The 20,654-nt window shown below is 53.3% G+C and overlaps 2 protein-coding genes and 1 long non-coding RNA gene across 11 annotated transcripts in view; 1 reads left to right on the top strand and 2 right to left on the bottom strand.

Annotated features, from left to right (window-relative positions):
• BRD3 (bromodomain containing 3) overlaps positions 1 to 7,763 on the top strand; it is a 34,055-nt gene extending 26,292 nt beyond the window's left edge. For 3 of the 8 annotated variants that reach the window (XM_036901425.2, XM_036901427.2, XM_036901426.2), the window contains exons 10-13: positions 1,178 to 1,470; positions 2,592 to 2,741; positions 3,271 to 3,325; positions 4,427 to 7,763. In XM_036901425.2, coding sequence (XP_036757320.2) covers positions 1,178 to 1,470; positions 2,592 to 2,741; positions 3,271 to 3,325; positions 4,427 to 4,649 — 721 coding nt within the window. In that variant the 3' untranslated portion in view covers positions 4,650 to 7,763. Of the gene's footprint in view, positions 1 to 1,177; positions 1,471 to 2,591; positions 2,742 to 3,193; positions 3,326 to 4,426 lie in introns of those variants that run through there. The other 5 variants (XM_036901430.2, XM_036901431.2, XM_036901428.2 and 2 more) reach the window with 4 other exon arrangements.
• Positions 7,764 to 9,460: 1,697 nt separating this feature from the next.
• LOC118920498 (uncharacterized) lies at positions 9,461 to 11,787 on the bottom strand. Of its 2 annotated transcripts, XR_005027940.2 has the most exons (3): positions 11,306 to 11,687; positions 10,942 to 11,124; positions 9,461 to 9,964 (listed from the first exon to the last, which is right to left on the bottom strand). It is a non-coding gene; the product is annotated as an uncharacterized LOC118920498 (long non-coding RNA). The 2 variants fall into 2 exon arrangements; XR_008996678.1 differs by having other exon boundaries at positions 10,942 to 11,787.
• On the bottom strand, positions 9,526 to 10,899 carry BRD3OS (BRD3 opposite strand). The gene has a single exon (XM_036901433.2). It carries the CDS (start codon positions 10,604 to 10,606, stop codon positions 10,352 to 10,354), a length of 255 nt encoding a protein of 84 aa, XP_036757328.1. The 5' UTR covers positions 10,607 to 10,899; the 3' UTR covers positions 9,526 to 10,351.
• Positions 11,788 to 20,654: the final 8,867 nt, after the last annotated feature.

The following is a 20,654-nucleotide window of genomic DNA, read 5'->3' as shown; positions in this document are numbered from 1 at the left end:
ATTCTGCTTTGGCCATACCCCACAAACTGGACATGTTGTGTTTCATAAATGAAACATTTATTTTCAAAATATTTTCTAATTTCCCTCCAGGCTTCTTTGACCATGGCTTACATAGAAGTGTGTTGTTTAATTTCCAAATATTTGGGGACTTTTTTCAGTTACTGATTGCTAGTTTAATTCCACTAGGGCCAGAGAACTTTTGTGTGATTTCAGTACTTTTAAGCTTGTTAAGATTTATTTTATGGCTGAGAATATGGTCCATCTTAAAAAGAATGTGTTATCTTGCTGTTGGGTGGAATGCTTTATAAATGTCAATTTAAAAATCTTTAAAACCCTAAACAGCCAAAAACACGTCAGTGAGGTTAATTTACGGTTGTCGGTGGTGTTGGGGTCTTCTCCAGTCTTAACGGCTTGTTTATTAATAGTGGAGAGAGAATTGTTGAATTCTCCAGCTGGACTAGTTGTGGATTTTTCTGCTTCCCTTTGGTTCTTTCAGTTTTTGCCTCGTATATTTTGAAGCTTGGGTTTCAGATGCACACGCATGCTGGACTGTGATGTCTTCCTGGCCAGCTGACCCCTGTGTCATCATGCGCTCCGTCAGCGTGGGCATGCTGTATATTCCCTCCGTCGTTCTCCTTTAAGCTGCCTCTGCCATTATGTTTAAAGTGGGCTTTGCATAGGCAGCATAAAAGTTGGGTCTTGTTTCTTGTCCACCCTGACCAATCTTTCTTTTCTAATTGGTGTGTTTAGACCATTTATAGTTAATGTGATGATTGATACTGTTAGATTTTGGCCCACTATTCCATTCTATTCTGTTCTGTCTGTCCCCCTGTTGTTGTTTTTTCCTTTGTCTCCTTTTCTGCCTCCTTTGGATTATTTGAATATGGAGGACAGGCTCTAACCTGTTGAGTCTGAGATGCCTGTGGGCACTGCGGGCGGTTGTCCCCTGGCCGAGGCCTGGAGCCCCCCAGCTGGGAGCAGCAGCTGCTCGGGCCCCTGGAGCAGGGTGTCCTAAGTCCCTGGGGACATAGATGCCATCCTCAGACAGCCTGGCTTCTCTGCCCGGGGTACCACTTTGGACATGGCCGCTGGTAAGAGAGCCTGGTTCCAGAGAGGAGGACGGCCCAGAACGGGGGCGCGGGCTCCGGGTCACGACGGTCTCTGCCTTCTGCCTCAGACAGCCGAAGAAGACTGGCAAGCAGGCGTCGGCCTCCTACGACTCGGAGGACGAGGAGGAAGGCCTGCCTATGAGCTACGACGAGAAGCGCCAGCTCAGCCTGGACATCAACCGTCTGCCCGGGGAGAAGCTGGGCCGCGTGGTGCATATCATCCAGTCCCGGGAGCCCTCACTCCGGGACTCCAACCCCGACGAGATAGAGATTGACTTTGAGACTCTGAAACCCACCACTTTGCGGGAACTAGAGAGATATGTCAAGTCTTGTTTACAGAAAAAGCAAAGGAAGCCATTCTGTAAGTTGGCCGGGTGGGTGCAGCCCTGCAGCCCCTCCCCCTCCTCACTACGCCTTCAGCCCTGGGTGGAAAGCCAGGCAGCCCCTGGGCACAGGAGCAGGTCACCACCACAGTGTCTTGTGCCCCAAGGACATCTGCCTGTGCTCAGCCGGGGGCGGAGGGCTTGGCCAAGATCCAGCTGCAGCCCCCCCAGAGCCCTACTCTAGTCTGGGGGCAGCAGTTGCCTGCCGTGGCCTCGCCCAGGGAAGGCAGGACCCCTCAGTCAGCCATCAGCCCTCAGCCCCCTTTCATTCCTGTGCCTGTTAAGGTCCATGCCACAAGGCTTCCCGAAGCTCCATTAGGGGCCTGGGCTGCAGGTGACCTCCTGATGGTTTCTGCCAGGGCAGACGAGTTCCCTTTTGCCTGGGGTAGAGGGTCCAGAGGTCTCTGAGGATGGACACTGGCACGGGCCTGGGCTCACCCTGGGCATCAGTGACTTTATCAGCCAGGATTGCGGCACTGCCTGGGTCAGTAGGTCTTGGGAAATGAAAGGAAGGGCAGGCCCCAGGCAGCCCCATAGCAGCCGAAGTGGGCAGCAGTCCTGGCCCGCAGAGACACCCAGGTGCCCCCAAGCCTCCGTGTGGCCCCCTCGGTGTGCTTCGTCTGCATTCCTTTTGAGGAGGGCAGCCGCCTTCTGCTGGATGCAGCATGTGACCCCCCTGTAGTCACGGTGCATTGACTCTTGGTAAGTCACCCGTGGCTGCAGAGGCCAGGAGAGAGCCATGGCCCCAGTGAAGGAGAACTGTGAGTCAGAGGTCAGGGCTTCAGGTCCCAGCGCCGCCCTTCAAAGAGCGGGGTCGCCAGACCGCACACGCGTGTCTGCGCACCTGTCTGGATGGGACGGCCCGTCCCACCTTGGGAGTTTTGTGATAGTTACAGAGAAGGCTTGGCTTGGGCGAGGCTGAGTGCATGCGGGGGGTTTCTGTGGTGTCCCCTTGGGCAGGGCAGGAGTCGGAAGCACCCCCCAGGGCAGGGGCTGTGCCAGGGAAGCTGCCCACCAGAGCTCCTGCGGTGGCCAAGGGCAGTGAGGGCCGGTCTGCACCCTGTCCTCCCTCTGCCCCCCCCCCCCCCCCGGCCCGCAGCCTCAGCCTGGTGTTGTTCCTCAGCAACCAGCGGGAAGAGGCAGGCGGCCAAATCGAAGGAGGAGTTAGCTCAGGAGAAGAAGAAGGAGTTAGAGAAGCGGCTGCAGGACGTCAGTGGGCAGCTGAACAACAAGAAGCCAGCCAAGAAAGGTACCTGTCTGCGGGCCATGCTGCTCCCAGGCAGCGGGGTCTCCCGTCAGTCCCCACGCTGCTCTGTCCGGAGTGGAGTTCAGCAGAGGGGAACGGGCAGCAGACCCAGGCTGAGTTGCGGGTCCACCACTCAGTGAGCCATGTTTCCTTAGACAAAGCTCTTGACCTCCTGAAACCCTGCTTCCCTTGTCTGTAAACTGGGGACCACAACCCCAACCCAGCATGGAAGGCATGTGTGAAAGCACAGAAAAGGCTCTCTGGAAGGGCCCAGCTTGTGGTCTTTCTGGGGCTGGACCCCGTGGCTTGGGAGGGACTGGGGTCCCAGCCGTAGCGTCAGTGGGTCCTGGCTTCCCCAGGCAGTGACACTAGTTCCCTGCACATTAGCCAGTATCATAGGGAGGGGAGACTAGCCGCCAAGCCTGCACTTTGTGGACTTCAGGGTCTTATTTTAGGTGAGCAGGGGATTTGGTTCCCTGCCTCCTTTCTCTGGAGCCAGTAAGAAAGGACAAATGCCTTTTTCCCACCCAAGGATGGGGGTGCCCAGCTGGCAGCCAGAGTCCTCCGTCCTGGCAGTCACTCAGCAGGTGGGTGGCACAGCATGGCCAGGTCCTGCTTAATGGGGCAAGTAACCCCAAGCGCTGCACCGGGGGCTGGAGGGCCCCGCGATCGGCCCTGGGAAGAACCGCCTGGGTACTGCATCATCACTGCCATGACTGGTGACTGTCTACATGGCCCGCCTCCCCTACCCCTGTCAGTTCCTCTGAGTAGATAGATCACTTTCAGTGTCCCCAGACTCTGACATACTTAGTCTTGCTGACTCCTGCACTGTTTTTACACGTGCTTCTGACACCCAGCGCGTGGGTCTCCTGCCACCAGCCCTCCAGTCTCTGACAGCAGCACGCAGCAGTTCAGCTCTGACTGCGTCTAGCTGGAGTTGGCGCAGACCACACAGGGGAAGGGCTCAGCCGCAAAGACTGCCCCGACCCAGGTGCCAGGGACAGTCCAGGCCTCCCGCGCCTCTGACCGATGGGCTGTAATCGGGGCTTCCTGCAGCCCCAGTTCCATATCTGTCCTCAGGTTCAATAATTTGCTACAATAGCCCACAGAACTCAGAAACGCACTTTGCTTGCTGTACAGTTTCTGTTAAAGGACACAATTCAGGAACAGGCAGATGGGAGAGATACATGGGGCAGGGTATGAGGCAGCCAGACCTTGTAGGCCCTCTTCAGGTGCCTCCCTCCCCCAGCACCAACCCCGAAGCCCTCTGAATCGAGTTTTTGTAGGGCTCCCATCTCCAGTGCTCCTGTCCCTGGAGATTGGGGGTGGGAGGGCTGTATTTCCCAGCCCCAATCACTTGGCCTGCCTGGTGACAGCCTCACCCTAAGTCACCCACTAGCATCAGCTCAGGTAAATAACAAGCCATTTTTATCAGGAGATTCCAAGGGCATTGGGCGCTCTGTGCCAGGGCCCAGGACAACGACCGAATGCGTTCTTACTCCTCCACAACCTCTTTGATGCATTCATTCATTTCAGCAAATAGTTAATATTTATTAAGCGACCGGGTCCAGGAACGGGTGGGTGGTGGGTGTGAGGAGGCTATGCGAAGCCTGGGAGGATGCGCGCTGCCGGCCGGGGGGTGGTGGTGGGGGGAGCGTGGGCGCCTCTCACCTGCCCGTTTCCCCCAGAGAGGTCGGGCTCGGCGCCCGCGGGAGGGCCGTCGCGGCTCAGCAGCAGCAGCTCCTCCGAGTCCGGCAGCAGCAGCTCCAGCGGATCCAGCTCCGACAGCAGCGACTCCGAGTGAACCCCGCACTCAGAGCAGAGCGGCCAGCGAGCGTCCCCGCCGAGCCCTGCCGAGTCCCCCTCGTTAATACACGACTTCGTTCCATGGCGTGCGGGCTTTCTTTTTAATTCAGTGTTATGGTATCTTCCAGTTTTTGCTTTAATAGGTCAAAGATCTTTTTTGTGTGTCCATTAGACTTTATGAGAAGGTGTGAATCTTCAAAGTCTTTTTTGGTAACTGAGTTCAATCGCTTGGAGATGATAATTTCAAATGCTGACCTGATAACCGTAGAAAAATGTCTAAAATAGGACCTGAAGGTTCTTGCAAAATTCCTCTTCTGATGCCCCACCTGGTCTATAGCTCCAGAGAGTCTTTTCAGAGGAAATTTCTCTAAAATGGTACTGTATTTGGAAGCTGTTAGCTTTGCAAGCAGGAGTTGTTCTGTCACTGGGGCCCTGAGCTCTGACCCTGGCGGCAGCGGCGGAGTCAGCCCCCCTCCTGCAGCACACAGGACAGACGTGCCTGGGAGAGCCGGGGCAGGGCCTGCGCGACGGCCCAGGCGGCTGTGCCTGGCGGTGGGGTGGCCGGCGGGGGCGTGTGGAATGGGGGGCACGTGGGCAGTTCTGATCTCCCTGGTGTCAGGAGCCCCTGGGAGGGGACACGGCGGCTGCGTGTGCAACTTGGTTTCCATACACTGAAACTTTTACCTCAACTTAGAAAAAAAAGATAAAAAAAAAATAGACACTTTTTTGTAAGGTTCAGCAATTTTCTACAGAAGTCCAGCCCAATGTGTGTCCCCGACTTGTTCGCACTGCCGCACACTCTGGAACCATTTCCCGATTTCATGTATATATGAAAACTTTATTTATTAACATCATTGGTCATTTTTTTAAAAAAAGAAAAACAAAACTGCAGGAGAAATGCATTAAAAAAAAATAACAGAAATGCAGGCTTTTCAGTGGTTTGAAGGGGAGCCCCAGACCTGCCCAGACAAGGGCCTCTCCCCCGGGTGCTAGCTTCCTGTCACCTGCGCCGGTGCTCAACCTTGTCTGCGTGCCCACCCTTCTCTGGGTTCCTTGGGGTTTTTGTTCTCTTTTGTGTACGAACAGGTGTGGACTGCACATCCTAATTTTTTATTTTGTTTGTTTAGTCTTTTGTATTCACTTCTGGTCTCTTTAGGACTATTTTAAAAGAAATCAATTTAGGGAACCCCAGTTATATAATATAAACTTTGTAATCTGAGAGAAAAAATGTATAGTAAATCTAAGTCTTGATTTTTAACTTTCTATTGTAAAAAATAATAATAATAATAATATACAGAGTTTAACTGAAGGTTCTGTTTTGGTTTTGTTTTTTTCCAGAGGCTGCCATATGGCCTTTTGGGTGCAGGGTGCCCCACGCTGCCTGCCCAGGCTCTGAGCACTGTGGCTGTGGCCTAGAATGCGAGGGCTCAGCCTTCCAGGCCCCCACGGGGGGCGCCCCTCACCTCCGTGCCTCCGGGAGCTGCGGCCGCACAGCCGTGCAGTCTTCCAGCCGGCCGGAGGGCTCCCCCTGGCCTGGTTCCTCCCTCTAGGGCCAAGAAAGCCTCTGGCCCCAGGAGGGCTCCTCCCTGAAGACTCCACAGGGCTCCCTGCTCAAGCATTTTCCGGGTAGCACAGAAATGACCAAAACAGGGCATTGTCCCAGGCCTCCCTGTGAGGCCTTCAGTGAGGTGGGTGCTGGAGGTGGAGCCGGGGTGGCTGCCTTTTGCCGGGTGGGGGGTTCCTGTGCCAGCACTGCTGGATGGGCAGTGGGACTAGTTGTCAGTTTCCTAATCGGTAGCAACTGTAAGAAATCATAAAACTGATTGTGATCCCACCAACCCTTATAGTTATGGCTACCCTTGATGGATACAGAATTCTGGTGAGGCAGTGCTGGCGGATTACCATTTTTCTTACTGCTGGTGATTCTGACACTTGGTGAGTTTTGAGCCAGTTTGTTAAACTTTTAATTAAGTTTTGTTTATAATAAAAATATCTGTGGATTTTAAACTTGCCATTTTTTAAAGGTACCCTTGGTTTTCAAAGGTGTTTTCTAAACAGATCTTTAATGAAGTGTTTAAATTATGACTTTAAGGAATTAATACATTACAGAATCAACAGGTCTTAGAGCAGGATCACATTGGCAAGTCCAGCCGTGCACATCTGGGAGAGAAACACCCAAGTCGCGGGTGCCTGGAGGTGCGTGTGGGCGTGCATGGAACACCTCTCCAGCTGTGAGACAGGGAAGGCTTACCTGTGTGAGCTGCTCTGGGTGGGGGCAGGGGACATCTGGCCCTGGAGTCTAGCAGGCGGGAGCGTTTCAGAGCTTGTCACGACTCACTGGCTCTCTGTGACATGTGGATTCTCAAACCAGCTTTGCTCTGTTCACCCAGGAAGGATCGGTCACTGGTCTGGCAGCTCGCCGAGGGCTGCCGTCCATACTGAGCAGGGTTCCTGGGTGCTGCGGCTTCTCAGGCTTTCTGTCCAGACTTCAGAGCTGGTTTCAGAGTTCTGAGGGAACCTCCTCAGCCCCCTCGAGGTCAGCCTGCAGGGTTTGCCATTTCCATTTCTCTGTCCCGGGAGGACCGCAGTTGGACAGGCAGAGTTGGTGCAGTGCCGAGAACTGTAGGGCAACCTTTCGGGTGCTTTTTTCAAGGGGAAAGGAACAGTGTGTTAAGCAGGTTGGTCAGTTAAGTGGGTGTGAGCCCCTGAGGCTGAGGGGGCAGGCTTCGGGTGCTCACTGAATTCCAGAGACCCTCGCTCATGCTGTGTGGTGTCATCTTGCTTACAAACTGTTAAGATGCGTTTTCTTTTTCTTTTTGTTCTTTTGCAACATTCACGTCTTTTACAGTCATTTGGGAAAAACACCACCCATGATAAAGGATTTGTTATATCCAGTGTAGCGCTGTTCCTTAATACTGGCATAACACTTTCAGGAAGTTTTCTTTTTTATATTTAAAATGTTACTTTTCTGTATGATGTGCATGCAAGTTTACCGTAACTTTTCTTAAACTTTTTAGTGCCGTTTCTAGTATATTCCTGTAAATGTCAGTTACTGAAAATGAGTCCAATGTAAGTAGTTTTAGCTTGTTTATTGCAATGCTGGCCTCAACACAACAGAATAAAAATGGTAGAAAGTACTCTTTGATGTTTCTGGTAATCATGGACCCTTCTCCTGGGCATTTGTTTTGTTTTCATAATAAAAGGAAAAACCCAACCAAACACGGAGGTGCCTGTGTGCCTATTCCTGCGCTCCCTGGGCAGCCCCACCTCCGTCCGCATGTGCTGATGTCTGCGCCCGCCCGGAGGCTGCTCCCCACGCTTCCTTCGCTGGTGCACAGTGGCTGGCGGGGGGGGGGTGAGCTCCTCGTTCTCCACATCCCGTAGCTCCTGGCTGAAATACCCAAAGCAGCCAAACAAGGATTTAAAAATCTGCTTCAGTAGCTCTGGCCTCAGCCTGGACTGGGAGGCACCCAGATTTGGGGAGCATCATTTTGTGCTTCACTAAGAATGTGAGTCCCTTCTTCTCAGTTAATTAGCGTTCTCAGAACAGACCACCCTCTTCATGGATGTGCCGGCCTTCACTCAGTCACCAGTCCTCCAGGCAAAGCCTCCTACCCATTCCTCAGTCTGCACTGAAGTGGTATCCGAGGCGATAAGCATCCTGTCCAGCTGGCCAAATGGGACATTTCCCTGAAACCACCCTGGGCTAGCATTTACATGCTGAGGTTTCCACCACCCTGTGCAGAGCCCGACACAGTAGTGGCTTCAGGGGAGAAAGAATGAGGTGTCAAGTGAGAGTTGACACCATTTGCAGAACAGTCACGGCTATTCAAGCCAGGCCTAGCAGAGACTTCCTGGGCAAAGGTTTGCGATGGCCCAGGTCCAGGCCTGATGACAGCCCACCCCTTGGCACAAGTCACCCTAGCCCGGACTCTTACCCCTGTCATCTAGACTTCCCCAGGGACGGGGACTGAGCTCTGTCCATCTCAGTGTCCCCTGCCCCAGTGGGGGAGGCCCACTCCCCAGGCTTCCTTCAGGCAGATGGTGTTTCTGAATACTGTAAGCAGCTTCGTGTCAGCTGTCCTATGAGTGGTCAGGTCACCTGCCTGCCTGGACCTGTGCAGACACAGCTGTGGCCAGTGCTCATGCTTGCAGGTGCTGCCTCCGCTGAGGGCCGACCCCACCACTGCCTGTCCTTAGGTTAATGGGGTGTGGTGAGCATGCGGCACAGGCTTTCCAGAGAACTCTGCAGTTTGCTTTCTTCCCAGGCAGGACTTAAACTGAAGAACTACAAAGATGTTGATGGCCTATGTCCTGGGCCTGGTTGGACTAGCCCTACTGCAGAGGGCTTTCTCTGTGGAGATGGCCAGGTTTCTTTCTTCAACTCCGGGAGGTGACTCAGGCAGTCTTGACTTAAGCCCCCCCACCTGAGGCAGTGAGCAGGCTGAGGCCCCAGCAGCAAGCACCAGGCCTCCAGCTGGATGTGTGAAGGGGTGGGGTGCAGTCTGACCCAGCAGTTCTGCTCCAAGGATGATGTTTGCCAGCAAGCTTGCATACCTGCGAGAACCATGGTGAGACACACTCAGGACATGCTATGCAAGGCGGCAGCAGAAACCATCTCTGCCTGCTGTGGACACACAGGTGTACTGCTAGCCATTCATTCAAAATGCGCTGTAAATGCCCTGTCTGTACAGAGCAAGAAAAAACGACAGAACAAGACGCATGGTGCGGGACGCTGCCTCAGAACCATGTGACTGCACACACCTGCGCCGAGCTGTGGCCCGTGGTCTCGAGAGGCCACGTTTGCTTTGTGCATTTCTGTGTTGGGGCTTTTAGCCATCATGAGATCCTACTGTTGTAAAAAAACAAAAAAACCCTGAAAACCAAGTTAAGATAGGAATGACCACACAAGAGGGTGAGGAAGGAAGGAGAGCCCCAAAGGATATTTATTTAGAAAAGAAATCAGCTTTGACAAAAGACACACGTTTGCACAGCCACACAGGCTTTATATAAAGCAGACAGCAAATAAAATGACTCCTAAAAACTGCCTCCAGGAGGGCTGGGGCTGCCTGTGTGCAGTACTGACCAACATGCCTCGGGCACACGGGTACGGGGAGCTGCGGCGGCCGTGGAGCAGAGCGCGGCTGAAATGCCAGCTGAGCACCTGCGCATTTCAGCCACGTGACTAAATCTGAACTGACTGAACAACTGTAGAACTTAATTTTTGGTTTCCTTAATGTTTTTTGGGTGCACTGGCCCACAAGCCTTCATGTATTTGGAAGCCAGTGAAGAAGCCACCGCGATGCACTAGTCGAGGATCATTTTGGTCAGCAGACAGGAAGTGCAGGGGCAGGAGGTTCCTGTCGCAGAGCCGCGGCCGCCGCCATTTAGATTAAATCCATCCCGGTCCTGCACATGGACTTTTAAAAATACATGCTGCCAATCTCTTCACCTTTTTCAAGATCTGACTCATTCTTTACGGGGCAGAAGTGAATACTAAAAACAACCCCTACAAACACTTGAAATGGTTGTTTGTATGGGTGTCTCTCTCGCTTGCTTGGGAGAACAGAGAAGCAGCATCTGGCGGTGCCCAGCTGGGCTGTGCCTGTGGGGCCTGGCGGGACAGAATCCAGAGGCCAAGCCGTGCGACGGGGCTGGGGAGCCGTCGTCAGAATCTTTGGTTCCCACCCCACAGCCTGTTCACATTCCCTGTGCAGAATCTCCCAGAATGGACCAGAATCAACAGGAAAGCTGAATGAAACAGTCGTATTCCGCGCAGCGCCTGGCCTGTGGTTTTCATGCTGGAATTACATAATTGTGCAGAACTTGGACTGGCCCGTGTCCCGCGAGACCCCAAGCTTGTTTCTGTCCCGGACTAGGATGGCCTCGTTTCCGTACTGTGAGTACCACGCACTCCGGCTCCTGCTCAGGTACGTCCCGGGGGGCGCAGACTCCAGCTTCAGCTGCTGCCGTTGCCAGATGAACAGGGAGGTGTCCCTGTACCGCTGCCGGGCGTGGCCTTCAGACAGCGCTTTCTCTGCCAGAGGGACACGGCCACTCATCCCTGGCCCCGCCTCCCCTCCGGGGCCTGCGCGCGAGGCCCCCTCAGCCAGTCCTGTGTGGGCACTAAGTGCGCTAATTACGATTTTCAGCAGTTGGGTCTGGGGATCCCTTATTGAACTGAATAATAGAAATGAGTTCAGGCCATTTGTAGGCAACACCCTTGGGAGGGCTGCGTTGCAGGGAGACTTGAGGAGCCTGTGAGCATTGTGAGTAGACTACCAAAGTACCACATGTGAGATGGCACGTGGCTCAGTGGCACCTTGGCCACAGCTCTTCCCGGTGACTGCTGCGTGCACTTTATTAGGTGTGGAGTGGCCAGGGACCAGGCACCCACCTCGGGGACTTGTCAGGTGTCTACTGCGATTCGGATGCCATGGCTCGGACTGCTTAACGTGAGACGTGCCTGGTGTCCTGAATGAAAGGACATTGTACAACTCGATGGAAATTCGGGGCCTTGGGGCCAGCGATGCTCAGTGCTGCTTTTCTGGCCCGTCGTCAGCTCTTCCCCAGGGTAGTGCTACAAAGGAAGCGACAAGAAGGACCCGTGGCGATGGTAGGTTTTACGGCACAGAGTTTTTAACTCCTCGGCTCAAAGCCTTAACCAGGCTACGTGACACATTTCGGCATTTCCCTCACTCCCTGGTGGCTGAGCCTGGGTGTAAGAGACAGACCCGCGCCTCTCCCAGTTCCTTTAGTACCTGGCGGCGGTGGCGCTGGGGAAACGGCCGCCCGTCTCGTCGGCGTCCGTGTCTGTGAAGTAAGTCCCAAGAACTTGAAAGGGCACAGGTTTCCGGGGGCTGTCCGGACGCGCCCCTGAGCTGGGCGGCGCGCGCCTAGGCTGCCCATGCGGGGACGGCCTGGTACTCACCGGCCGCCGGCGCCTTCTTTCTGCTCCGCGCATCCGGGAGGCCCTTGGACCAGAAGGAAAACTGACGTCAGGAGAAAAACCAAACCGGGACGCATCCACCATCCTCCCCCTCGAACGCTTTCCCGCCGGGCAAACTCAGTTTCCCTGCTGCACGAGACCCCCCTGCCCCTCCGCGCCTCGGACGCCCGGCACGGCCCGTGCCCAGTGCCCCCCCACCCGCCTGACCGGCCCCACGGGTGGTCCCGTGGCCGGGCCCGCGCCCCCATCCCTCCGCGTCCCAACCACGGCCTGCGCCCCCGTCGTCCCCATCTCCATCGCATCACCCCGAGTCGCTGTGCGTCCCCATCGCCCCCGCCCTCCGTTACCCCCGAGCCCCCCGCGGCCGCGACCCAATCACGGCCGTGGGCCCCAGCGACAGGCGGGCGGCCGAGCGGGGCGCGCTCAGGCCGGGTCAGCGTCTCCATGGCAGCGCCGCAGGCGTGCGAGCCGAGCGCCGAGGACGGGACGGCCGGCGTGACGAGCCGGAGCCATCGATCGCCCCCGCGGGGGCGGGGCCTCCGTCGTGGGGCGGGGCAGCCGAGCGGTCGCGTGGTCGCGCTCCGCCCTCCCTGGGTCCTGCAGTCCTACTGCCGGAGGTATTGTGTTGCTGCGTGGGCGCGTGGGCGCTGCCCGTGCTGTTCCTCCCTCCCGTTATTCGATGCACCTGTTTTAATAATTCAGCGTTGCCCGGGCACATTCAGAAACGGGTCTCTAATTCACCCACGTCAGCAGCGGGCCGCTCCCCATCCTGCCCTTGGAGATCAGGTCTGTTTCCCTCGCGCCCCACTTCAACCCTTACTCCCAAAATACTTTCACTTGGTGTCTGCCCTTTGCCTTACTGAAGTTTCATTTTACTGTTTCCCCTAACAGTAATTTAAAAAACCGTGGAAGTGGTCATCCACAGAACAGCTTAAATGCACGCTCTTCCCAAGGACACAGAACATTTATAGAAACTGGCTGCGCGCCAGACCATAAATCAGTTTCAACACATTTCCAAAGTATTTATATCGTACATGAATAGGGTCACAGGAAAAATCGCCTATAAAACAACAGTAAAAAGACAGCTAGAAGAAAACCCATTATACTTGATCATCAATAAATATATTTCTAAATTTTTCATGGGTCAAAGAGGAATTCCGATACAGAGTTTAAAATATTTTAATGGAATCATGATAAAAATACAGCACATCAAAACTTGGGGGATGCTGTTTGACTTGCCAATGGGTTTCAGCCCTGAGCAAGTTTGTGCTGTGGATTCAGTGTGACCAAAGAAATGACAGTAGAATGTTCTGGGGATGAAAGGGTTTATTACCCTGCTCATTCTCCCGGCGGTAGACTACCTCCGCCCTGAGCACTGGGCCGAGCTCTCTATATAGCGCCATAATAGCTTATTGCCTACGGGTGTGGAAGCAATAGCCTAGGAACAGGCCAATTACATCATCAAGTGGTTGAAGTTCAGTGAAGATCCTGACCATAGGAACCCCAACTTCCCCACACTGTTAAAACCATGCCTGTTGGTAGCTGATAGCCTTAAATGCACATACTAAAAACGTAATCTTACCTGAGGGTTTCAGACCCCTGAAAGTTCACTATGGAGTCTGTGAGACAGAGAAATGATGTGGATAAAATGAAGGTTCCTGTGGCCAGGGTTCTCCCCTGGTCCTGGTTGGCTAGCTCACTACACACGTGTGGGCAATGCATCATTATTGACTCTATATAAAGAGCCCTGCGCTGCCCAGTGCTCTGGGCAACACGGTGTCATGGCTGCAAGGCTGCAGGAGAGTAGAGCAGAGGTAGGGGTGGCGGCAGTGCCAAGGACAGAGGCCCAGAGGACGGCTGTGCAGGCCAAGAGGCCTGGAGGCAGAGACCAGCTTTCTGGATGCAGACTCACTCTGAGTGGATGCAATTCTAGCGCTTGACCTACCACTGTAGGAATAAAGTTGGGTATAAAACCTTTCACGCCAATAATGTTCCATTGTCATTCTTTGGTCTCATTGAATCCACAGCGAACCTGTGGAGGGCCGAAACCCATTTCCAAGACAAATGACAATGGAACGTTCTTGGGCTAAAAGGGTTTATATCTGGCTTTATTCTAATGGTAGTAAGTCAAGCACTAGATTCACATGTGAATACAGAAGTCTGCAGGTCCCTAATCCACCTTCACTCTGCCACTGGGCAGAGCTCTTTATATAGTGACTCAGTCAATAATAGCTCATTGCCAACGGGTGTGGGAGCAGGAGCCTAGCAGCAGGCCAGTTACATCATCAAGTAGTTTAGGGTCAGGTGAGGATTCTGGCCACAGGAACTTCTGTTTTCCCCACATACACATACAGGGTATACATGTGACATACGTGGAAAGTCTTTGTACGTGATTCTAAAACTGTCCCAAACTAAAATTTAAAAGTTATTTTCAAAATAAGTGAAAAAGAAAGTCGCAGAGGTGAGAAGAAATGTGCCTTATGTATCATCGAAAGGGAACTTAAGAGTCCAACTGGAGGACAGAAATCACACCAATGACTTGACCAGATAGAAATTAATAAGGATTTGCTCTCAACTAGGTGACTTTGAGGATGAAGTAAAGGCCTCCGAAGGACCTCAGAGGTACCAATGGCAGGAAGCAACCACTCCCAAGTGCAAAGGACCAGAGAGAAGAGGGCAGAATTATGAAAATTTAGAAGCCGAGAGGAGGGCTACTACAGAGCAGAAAGACGTGTGAGGAGGCGTGCTAACAGCTGCAGCCCATGTCTCTGCACTAAGAATAGGGTCCCCAAAGGTCTGGGACCCAGACCCTGAGGAGGGGGCACCAGCCAGCGGCTGCTTCTGTGCAGCTGCTTCATGATCAAATGGATTTTGTGCTTGTTGGAAAAACTACAAACTGAATTCAGCTGCTGTGTCAAGAGAGCCCTTGAATTGTTGCATGAGGGGTGGGGGGGACTGCAGGTGGGTGGGAAGCCCTCAGGAAGCAGAGGAGGGTGCCACTTCCATCTTCCTCGCCTGGCTGCTGACTACCTCCAGCTCCCTTTCTTCCCAGAGAGAAGGAAAAACGAGGTTTGCAGACACCTAGTGCCTGCATCAGATACCAGGCAATGAAGGATGTTTAGATCTGGTTTTAATGTTAAAGGTTTATGGGTGACAGTCACACATCATAACTGGCACGGACTGTCCATTTGTTCATCAACTTCCATACATACATTTCTACACATATTTGAATTTCGTTATTGTCTTGCCAATGGGTTTCAGCCCCAGGCAAGTTCACTGTGGATTCAATGAGACCAAAGAATAGCAATGGAACATTCTTGGCGTGAAAGGATTTATACCCGACTTTATTCCCATGGTGACAGGTCAAGTGCTAGAATTGCATCCTCTCAGAGCGAGTTTGCATGCAGCAAGCCAGTCTCTGCCTCTGGACCTCTTCGCCCCTGCAACATCTCAGTCTCTGTCCTCTGCGCTGCCACCACTCCAGCCTCTGCTCTGCTCTCCTGCAGCGACGTGTCAGCCAGAGCACTGGGCGGAGCTCTTTATATAGAGTCAGTAGCAACATATTGTCCACAAGTGTGTAGTGAGCAAGCCTACCAGGACCAGGTGAGAATCCTGGCCATAGGAACCTTCACTTTATCCACAATTATGACTATTGGTATCTGACTTTAGTCTGGATTTTAACAGGCCATGGTGCCTCTCTATCACGCCTGCTGCGGTAGGACTGCATGGCACATGAAACTTCCATTTGATTCCCAGCTGTCGCACCCATTCTTGCAGTGTATGTTCAGTAAAATGGGTGCCCTGATCACTCTCAATTACCTGTGGTCGGCCATAGGCGGCAAAGAGTTGCTCCAGGCCTCTTTTGGTCACCTGCTGGTCTGCACAACGGGTAGAAAAAGCAACCAGAAGTCCAGTAGCTGTGTCCACACAAGTCATGGCACACCGATATGCTTCTGACACAGGTAGAGGCCCAATATAGTCAGTCTATCTGCCACCTGATGAGGGGTATAGGCCCCTTAGCTATTGTCCCATGAACTTGGTGTAAGTCCCTTTTGGAGCACATGACACACTTCTGCCGGGCTCTACTAACTTCCTCAAAGGTCAAAGGCAAGCCCCACCAATGGGCTACAGCCCACATTGACTCTTACCTCACATGCAACAAACACTGATGTAACCATTGGGCTACATCAGAGGCAGGCTTTCCTTCTAAACAATGTATCTGGGCCAATTTATCTGCTTCATCATTTCCTGGGGTTGCCAGTGGCAAACGACCTGTCACATGGTACACTGCAATTATTTTAGTCTGACCACAGGCCCATAAGTCTTGCCACAATTCCTGCCCCCAAAGGGGTTGGTGACCAGCCAGCCAGTTGGCATGGTACCAGGTTGGTAGCCACAGGGTCAAGCCCTGATAGACAGTCCAGCTGTCAGTGCCGACAACTCTAGGGGAGGGCTCCTGGCTGGTCACAAGCCACACAGCCTGCAACTCTGCCCATTGGCTGCTCTTCCAATCACCATCTTCCATCCATATTGTCTCAGTCTTAGGATGGAAGGCTATGGCCCTCCGTTTTGGGGGCTTCCCACTTCTGGAGCCATCTGTGTACCATGCGTCTTCCGGTATAGGGGCTCTTCCCTCCCCATAGGGACTCTCTGCTACTGATGGTTCAAAAGCAAGTTCTTCCTGCTTTTCACTAGTATATGTCATTGGCCCCAATAAGCGTTGGAGTTCTTCACTCAAGGGGCTACTGGAGAGGGCACTACACTGCTTCAGGTAAGCACCCCACTTGGCTAGTGTGGGCATTCGTGCCACACCACTCCTTGGCTTTTGGGTCCAGTCTCGTACCCACCCCAAGATGGGATAGGTGGTCATTACCTTTATCGGGGCCATTCCAGTGATGGGTTCTGTCGCCAGCAAGGGTGATACACGGCAGCCAGTTGTCTTTCTATCAAAGTGTATCGTACCTGTGCCCCCTTCCAGAGTTGTGACCAGAATCCAACGGGTTGGCAAATCCGTTCAAGCCGCTGCCGGAGACCCCAGACATAACCGTCTTCAGTCACGTGAACATCCAGCTCACAGGGCCTTGATGGGTCTATCACACTCAGGGCCTGCACGGCCCTGACTGCCTGTTTTGCTGTAGTAAAGGCAGATGCACGTGTCTCATCCCAGTCCCACCTGACGCCCTTTTGTACCAACCGGTATAAGGGCTTCAGAATTTGCGCCAAGTGCGGTATAAACACTGTCCAGTAGCCTAGAAGACCCAGAAACTCCTGTGGCAATGCTACAGTTGTAGGGGTACGAAAGGCCTGGACTTCATCTATAACTGCTTCTGGCATCACTTTGGTCTTACCCGACCAGACGACCCCCAAGAATTTGACAGACAAACCAGGTCCCTGAACCTTGGTACTGTTCACAGCCCATCCTTTCTCCTGTAAATGTTGCAGCAGTCTAGGTGCTGCGCCTTCTAGATCTGAAAGAGAATCGGACATGAGCATGACATCATCAATATAACGGTACAATCACACCGTTGGTAGTTTCTCCCATGTAGCCAAGTCCTGGGCTGCAAGTCCGTGACAGATGGTGGGGCTGTGGAGGAATCCCTGAGGATGGACGGTGAAAGTCCACTGCCGTCCTTCCCACGTGAAGGCAAACTGTTCCTGACTTTCCTGCTCAATGTCAATGGAGAAGGCATTAGCAAGATCTGCCACATAATGGTATGTTCCTAGGTCATGGCTGAGGGTCCATCAAGCCTGCAATAGAGGGGACAGCAGCATGCAGAGGGGGTGTGACTTTATTCAGTTCTCTGTAATCCACAGTCATACGCCAGGAGCCATCTGGCTTTTTTACAGGCCACACTGGGGAGTTGAAAGGACTGTGGGTGGGCTTTATAATACCCACCTTTCCAGCTCCTGGAGAGTTTCTCCAATCTCTTTATGCCCTCCAGGCAGTTTGTATTGTTTGGTATCAGTCACCCGCCGAGGCACAGGCAAAGCTATGGACAGGTGCCTAGCATGTCCCCTCAGAACTGCCTTCACCACATGTACTCTCAGTCTGAACTCACCTGCAGTGGTCTGCAGCCATAGGCCCTGCAGGATATCAGTCACCAAAATATACTCAGGGATAGGACATATATACACAGTATACTCTTTTGGGGGTAGAAGCCCTATTCCCAAAGGGATTTGGGCTAGTTTCACTCTGATAGGACATATATACACAGTATACTCTTTTGGGGGTAGAAGCCCTATTCCCAAAGGGATTTGGGCTAGTTTCACTCTGATAGGCTTACCCCCGTATCCATCTATGATAGTGGGGGGTCCCAGGGAACCGCTCAGGGTTACCATGAATTAGTGAGCATTCAGCCCCAGTGTCCACCAGAGCCAGGACACATATGTTCACTGGGGACCAATGGATAGCTATTTCAACATGTGGCCTCTGGTCTCCCTCAGTCCCTCAGGGCAGATACCTTGACCTTCCTCTCAGTCAAACCATGCTCCCCAATCACCTTCCTGGGTGGGATCGAGTGAGGTTGGCTCGCTCTCCAGCAGGAAGTCTTGCAAACACACAGGCAGGACTTGTGGCTCTGTCTCTGACCTCTGCCTCTTTGGTCTTAATGGCTGGAACTGCTGCTCTGATTTCAGTTGTTGCCATAGTTCCAGTAAGATCCTATTTGACTTCCCATCTAATTTCCTTCCATCTGCTCCTGCCCATATTAAACCAGCCCACATCTAGGTCCTCATAACCTTCAGGGGCCCTGTAAATTCTTCTTGTGAGTAGCAGACCTTATTTCTTTCTGGGTTCTCATTGCTTCAGCCTCTCCTAAGTCTGCTACTGTACGTGTCACCTCGCTTATGGGCTGCCCTAAGTGAGGGGAAAGAATGGCCACGAGAGACCCAAAGAGGGATGTGGGAGCCATTTGAAGCACAATATTTCTCATCCCAGTAGTGAAAATCTCTTCATCTGGGCCATAATTCTCTGGACTATAGATGGCATTTCTTATGCCTAGCTCTCGTAGCACCTGCTGGAGCTCAGCATATGTCTGCCATCTAACAGGAGAGGATGGCAGATCACCCTGACAGGGCCACACAGCACGAAGTGCAGCCATAAGCCAACCGAGGAGGGAGTGACTCCCTGGGGTCTGATGTGCATTTTGTAATCGCTGCCTCAAGGAAGCCAGCTTTCCCATCTCTGATCCCGACAGAACAATCCCATCCACCCCTAAGTCCCACAGACGCAGGAGCCAAGCTGATATTGACTCCGAGGGCTTCTGCCTAAACCGGGAGCCCAAATCCACCAGCTCAGCCTGAGTGTAGGGGCGGAGCATAGGGAGCTCCACAGCCTGGGGAGGGGGCTGCTCCTCTCCTTGGGGAGCTTTCAGCTGCTGGGTCTTTATTTTCTTTACAACCACTGGGCGAAGGACCAGTGCCCCCGGCACCACCCCTTCGTCCTTCCCCAGCTCCTCCATTTCCGGGGCTGATGGCACCTTTCTCTCCCCTCCCCCGAGTGCCTCTGCTACGACCTTTACGTTTTCTACTGTGCCCGGCAGCAATGCCAGCTCGGTGTTCAGCAGCTCCCTCACCTTCACCTCCATGCTTCGCGGCTGACGTTCTCGTGCCGCCTCCACCTGTGCTTCCCTCAGGAGCTCGTCTTTTTCCCCGATGGCCTCTTCCTCCTCCAGAGCACCTGGCAGCGCTGCCGTCTCGTTCTGTAAGGAATCTTTTACCTCTTCAGTGGCACCTTGCTGCCAGCGTTCTCGTGCTGCCTCCTCTCGTATCAGTGCCATTTCCTTCCTCAGGGAATCCACAGAAGTTTGCACTTGCATTCTCATATCACCATTTTTTGGGTCTTTTTTCAGGAGAATGTCCTTTTCTTCTGTAGACTTTTTTAATACTGTGAGAAGCAGCCAACCCAGTCCCCGCGGCCTCACAGGCACTCTGTCTCTCAAAAGACCTGCTTACTATACCAAGTGCCACCCCTACAGCCTCAGGTATCACCTCCCCTTGCCTCCAGCCCTGGGGTGGGGCCCAGTCCTCTAGGAGGCCAGCCACCTCAGACCACATACCCACTGGGGTCGATCCACTGTCTCCCCATTCACAGGGGCAGCCCGCTGAAGCACCCCTCCCGTAAGGGCAGCCTGTCTTTTTCCTTGGTCAACAATGAACCCTGCAGATTTTCACCAATTGTCTTGCCAATGGGTTTCAGCCCGGGGCAAGTTCGCTATGGATTCAATGTGACCAAAGAAATTGACAGCAAAACGTTCTTTGGGGTGAAAGGGTTTATTACCCGGCTTGTTCTCCCGGCAGTAGGTGGAGCACTAGTGTCTCTGCCTCCGCCCAGAGCACTGGGCCAAGCTCTCTCTATAGCACAATAATAGCTTATTGCCTAAAGGTGTGGAAGTGGTAGCCTAGCAACAGGCCAGTCACATCATCAGGTGGTTTAAGTTCAGTGAGGATCCTGGCCACAGGAACCCCAACTTCCCCACACAGACTTCCACAGTGGTGTCCCCAAGTGGTGCTGTAACCACGTCCTCGGGAGGCCTCTCCCCTCCTTACTAGGTGGGCACTTGTGGGTGACTGGGTCCATGTAAGACCAGTGGCTTCCATGGGCACGGACCCCTTTGTCTCTTCCTTTGCTCGGGAGTGAGGTCCTTGCTCAGGAGCACTGGTGTGGAAAACCGTGATGATCAACTGGGCCTCCCTAAGTCCCCAGATGGCAGTACTGACAGGAGAATTAAGGGCAGAGAGAGCAAATCCACATCCACAATCCATGGTGGTTCCACAGAAACTAAATCTCTGTCCCCTCTGTAACGGATGGGTCCAGTGCAATGAGTGCTGCCACTTGGCCGGCTGGATCCCCAGCTGCTGAGCCCATAACGGGCTCAGTGCTGGCCCCTGTCCCTCCACCTGATCACATGACACAGGGGCCCATGGGGCAAAGGGCACAGCAGCTGGGAAAAGAGGCTGAACACCTCAGCAGAACAGGATTCTTTCCAAATCCTTAACCATCCAGCCACACCGTTAGCAGCCACTGGACAATCAGTGTAGATCCACACGATAGAAAAGTACTGACCACTGTAGAAAGAAACAAAGCCTTGACACCTGCTCCAACATGGGTGGCGCTTGCAGACATTACCCGAAGTGACAGGAGCCAGTCACAGAAACCTCAG

The sequence above is a fragment of the Manis pentadactyla genome, chromosome 3 (genome assembly GCF_030020395.1).
Source record: "Manis pentadactyla isolate mManPen7 chromosome 3, mManPen7.hap1, whole genome shotgun sequence".
NCBI classification, from domain to species: Eukaryota; Metazoa; Chordata; class Mammalia; order Pholidota; family Manidae; genus Manis; species Manis pentadactyla.
The sequence above is the reverse complement of the archived record's forward strand: the minus strand, read 5'-3'. Positions and strand labels throughout refer to the sequence as shown.

Coding starts and splice junctions, on each gene's coding strand:
- BRD3OS (XM_036901433.2), bottom strand. CDS start 10,606: ATGAGTGGCCGTGTCCCTCTGGCAGAGAAAGCGCTGTCTGAAGGCCAC.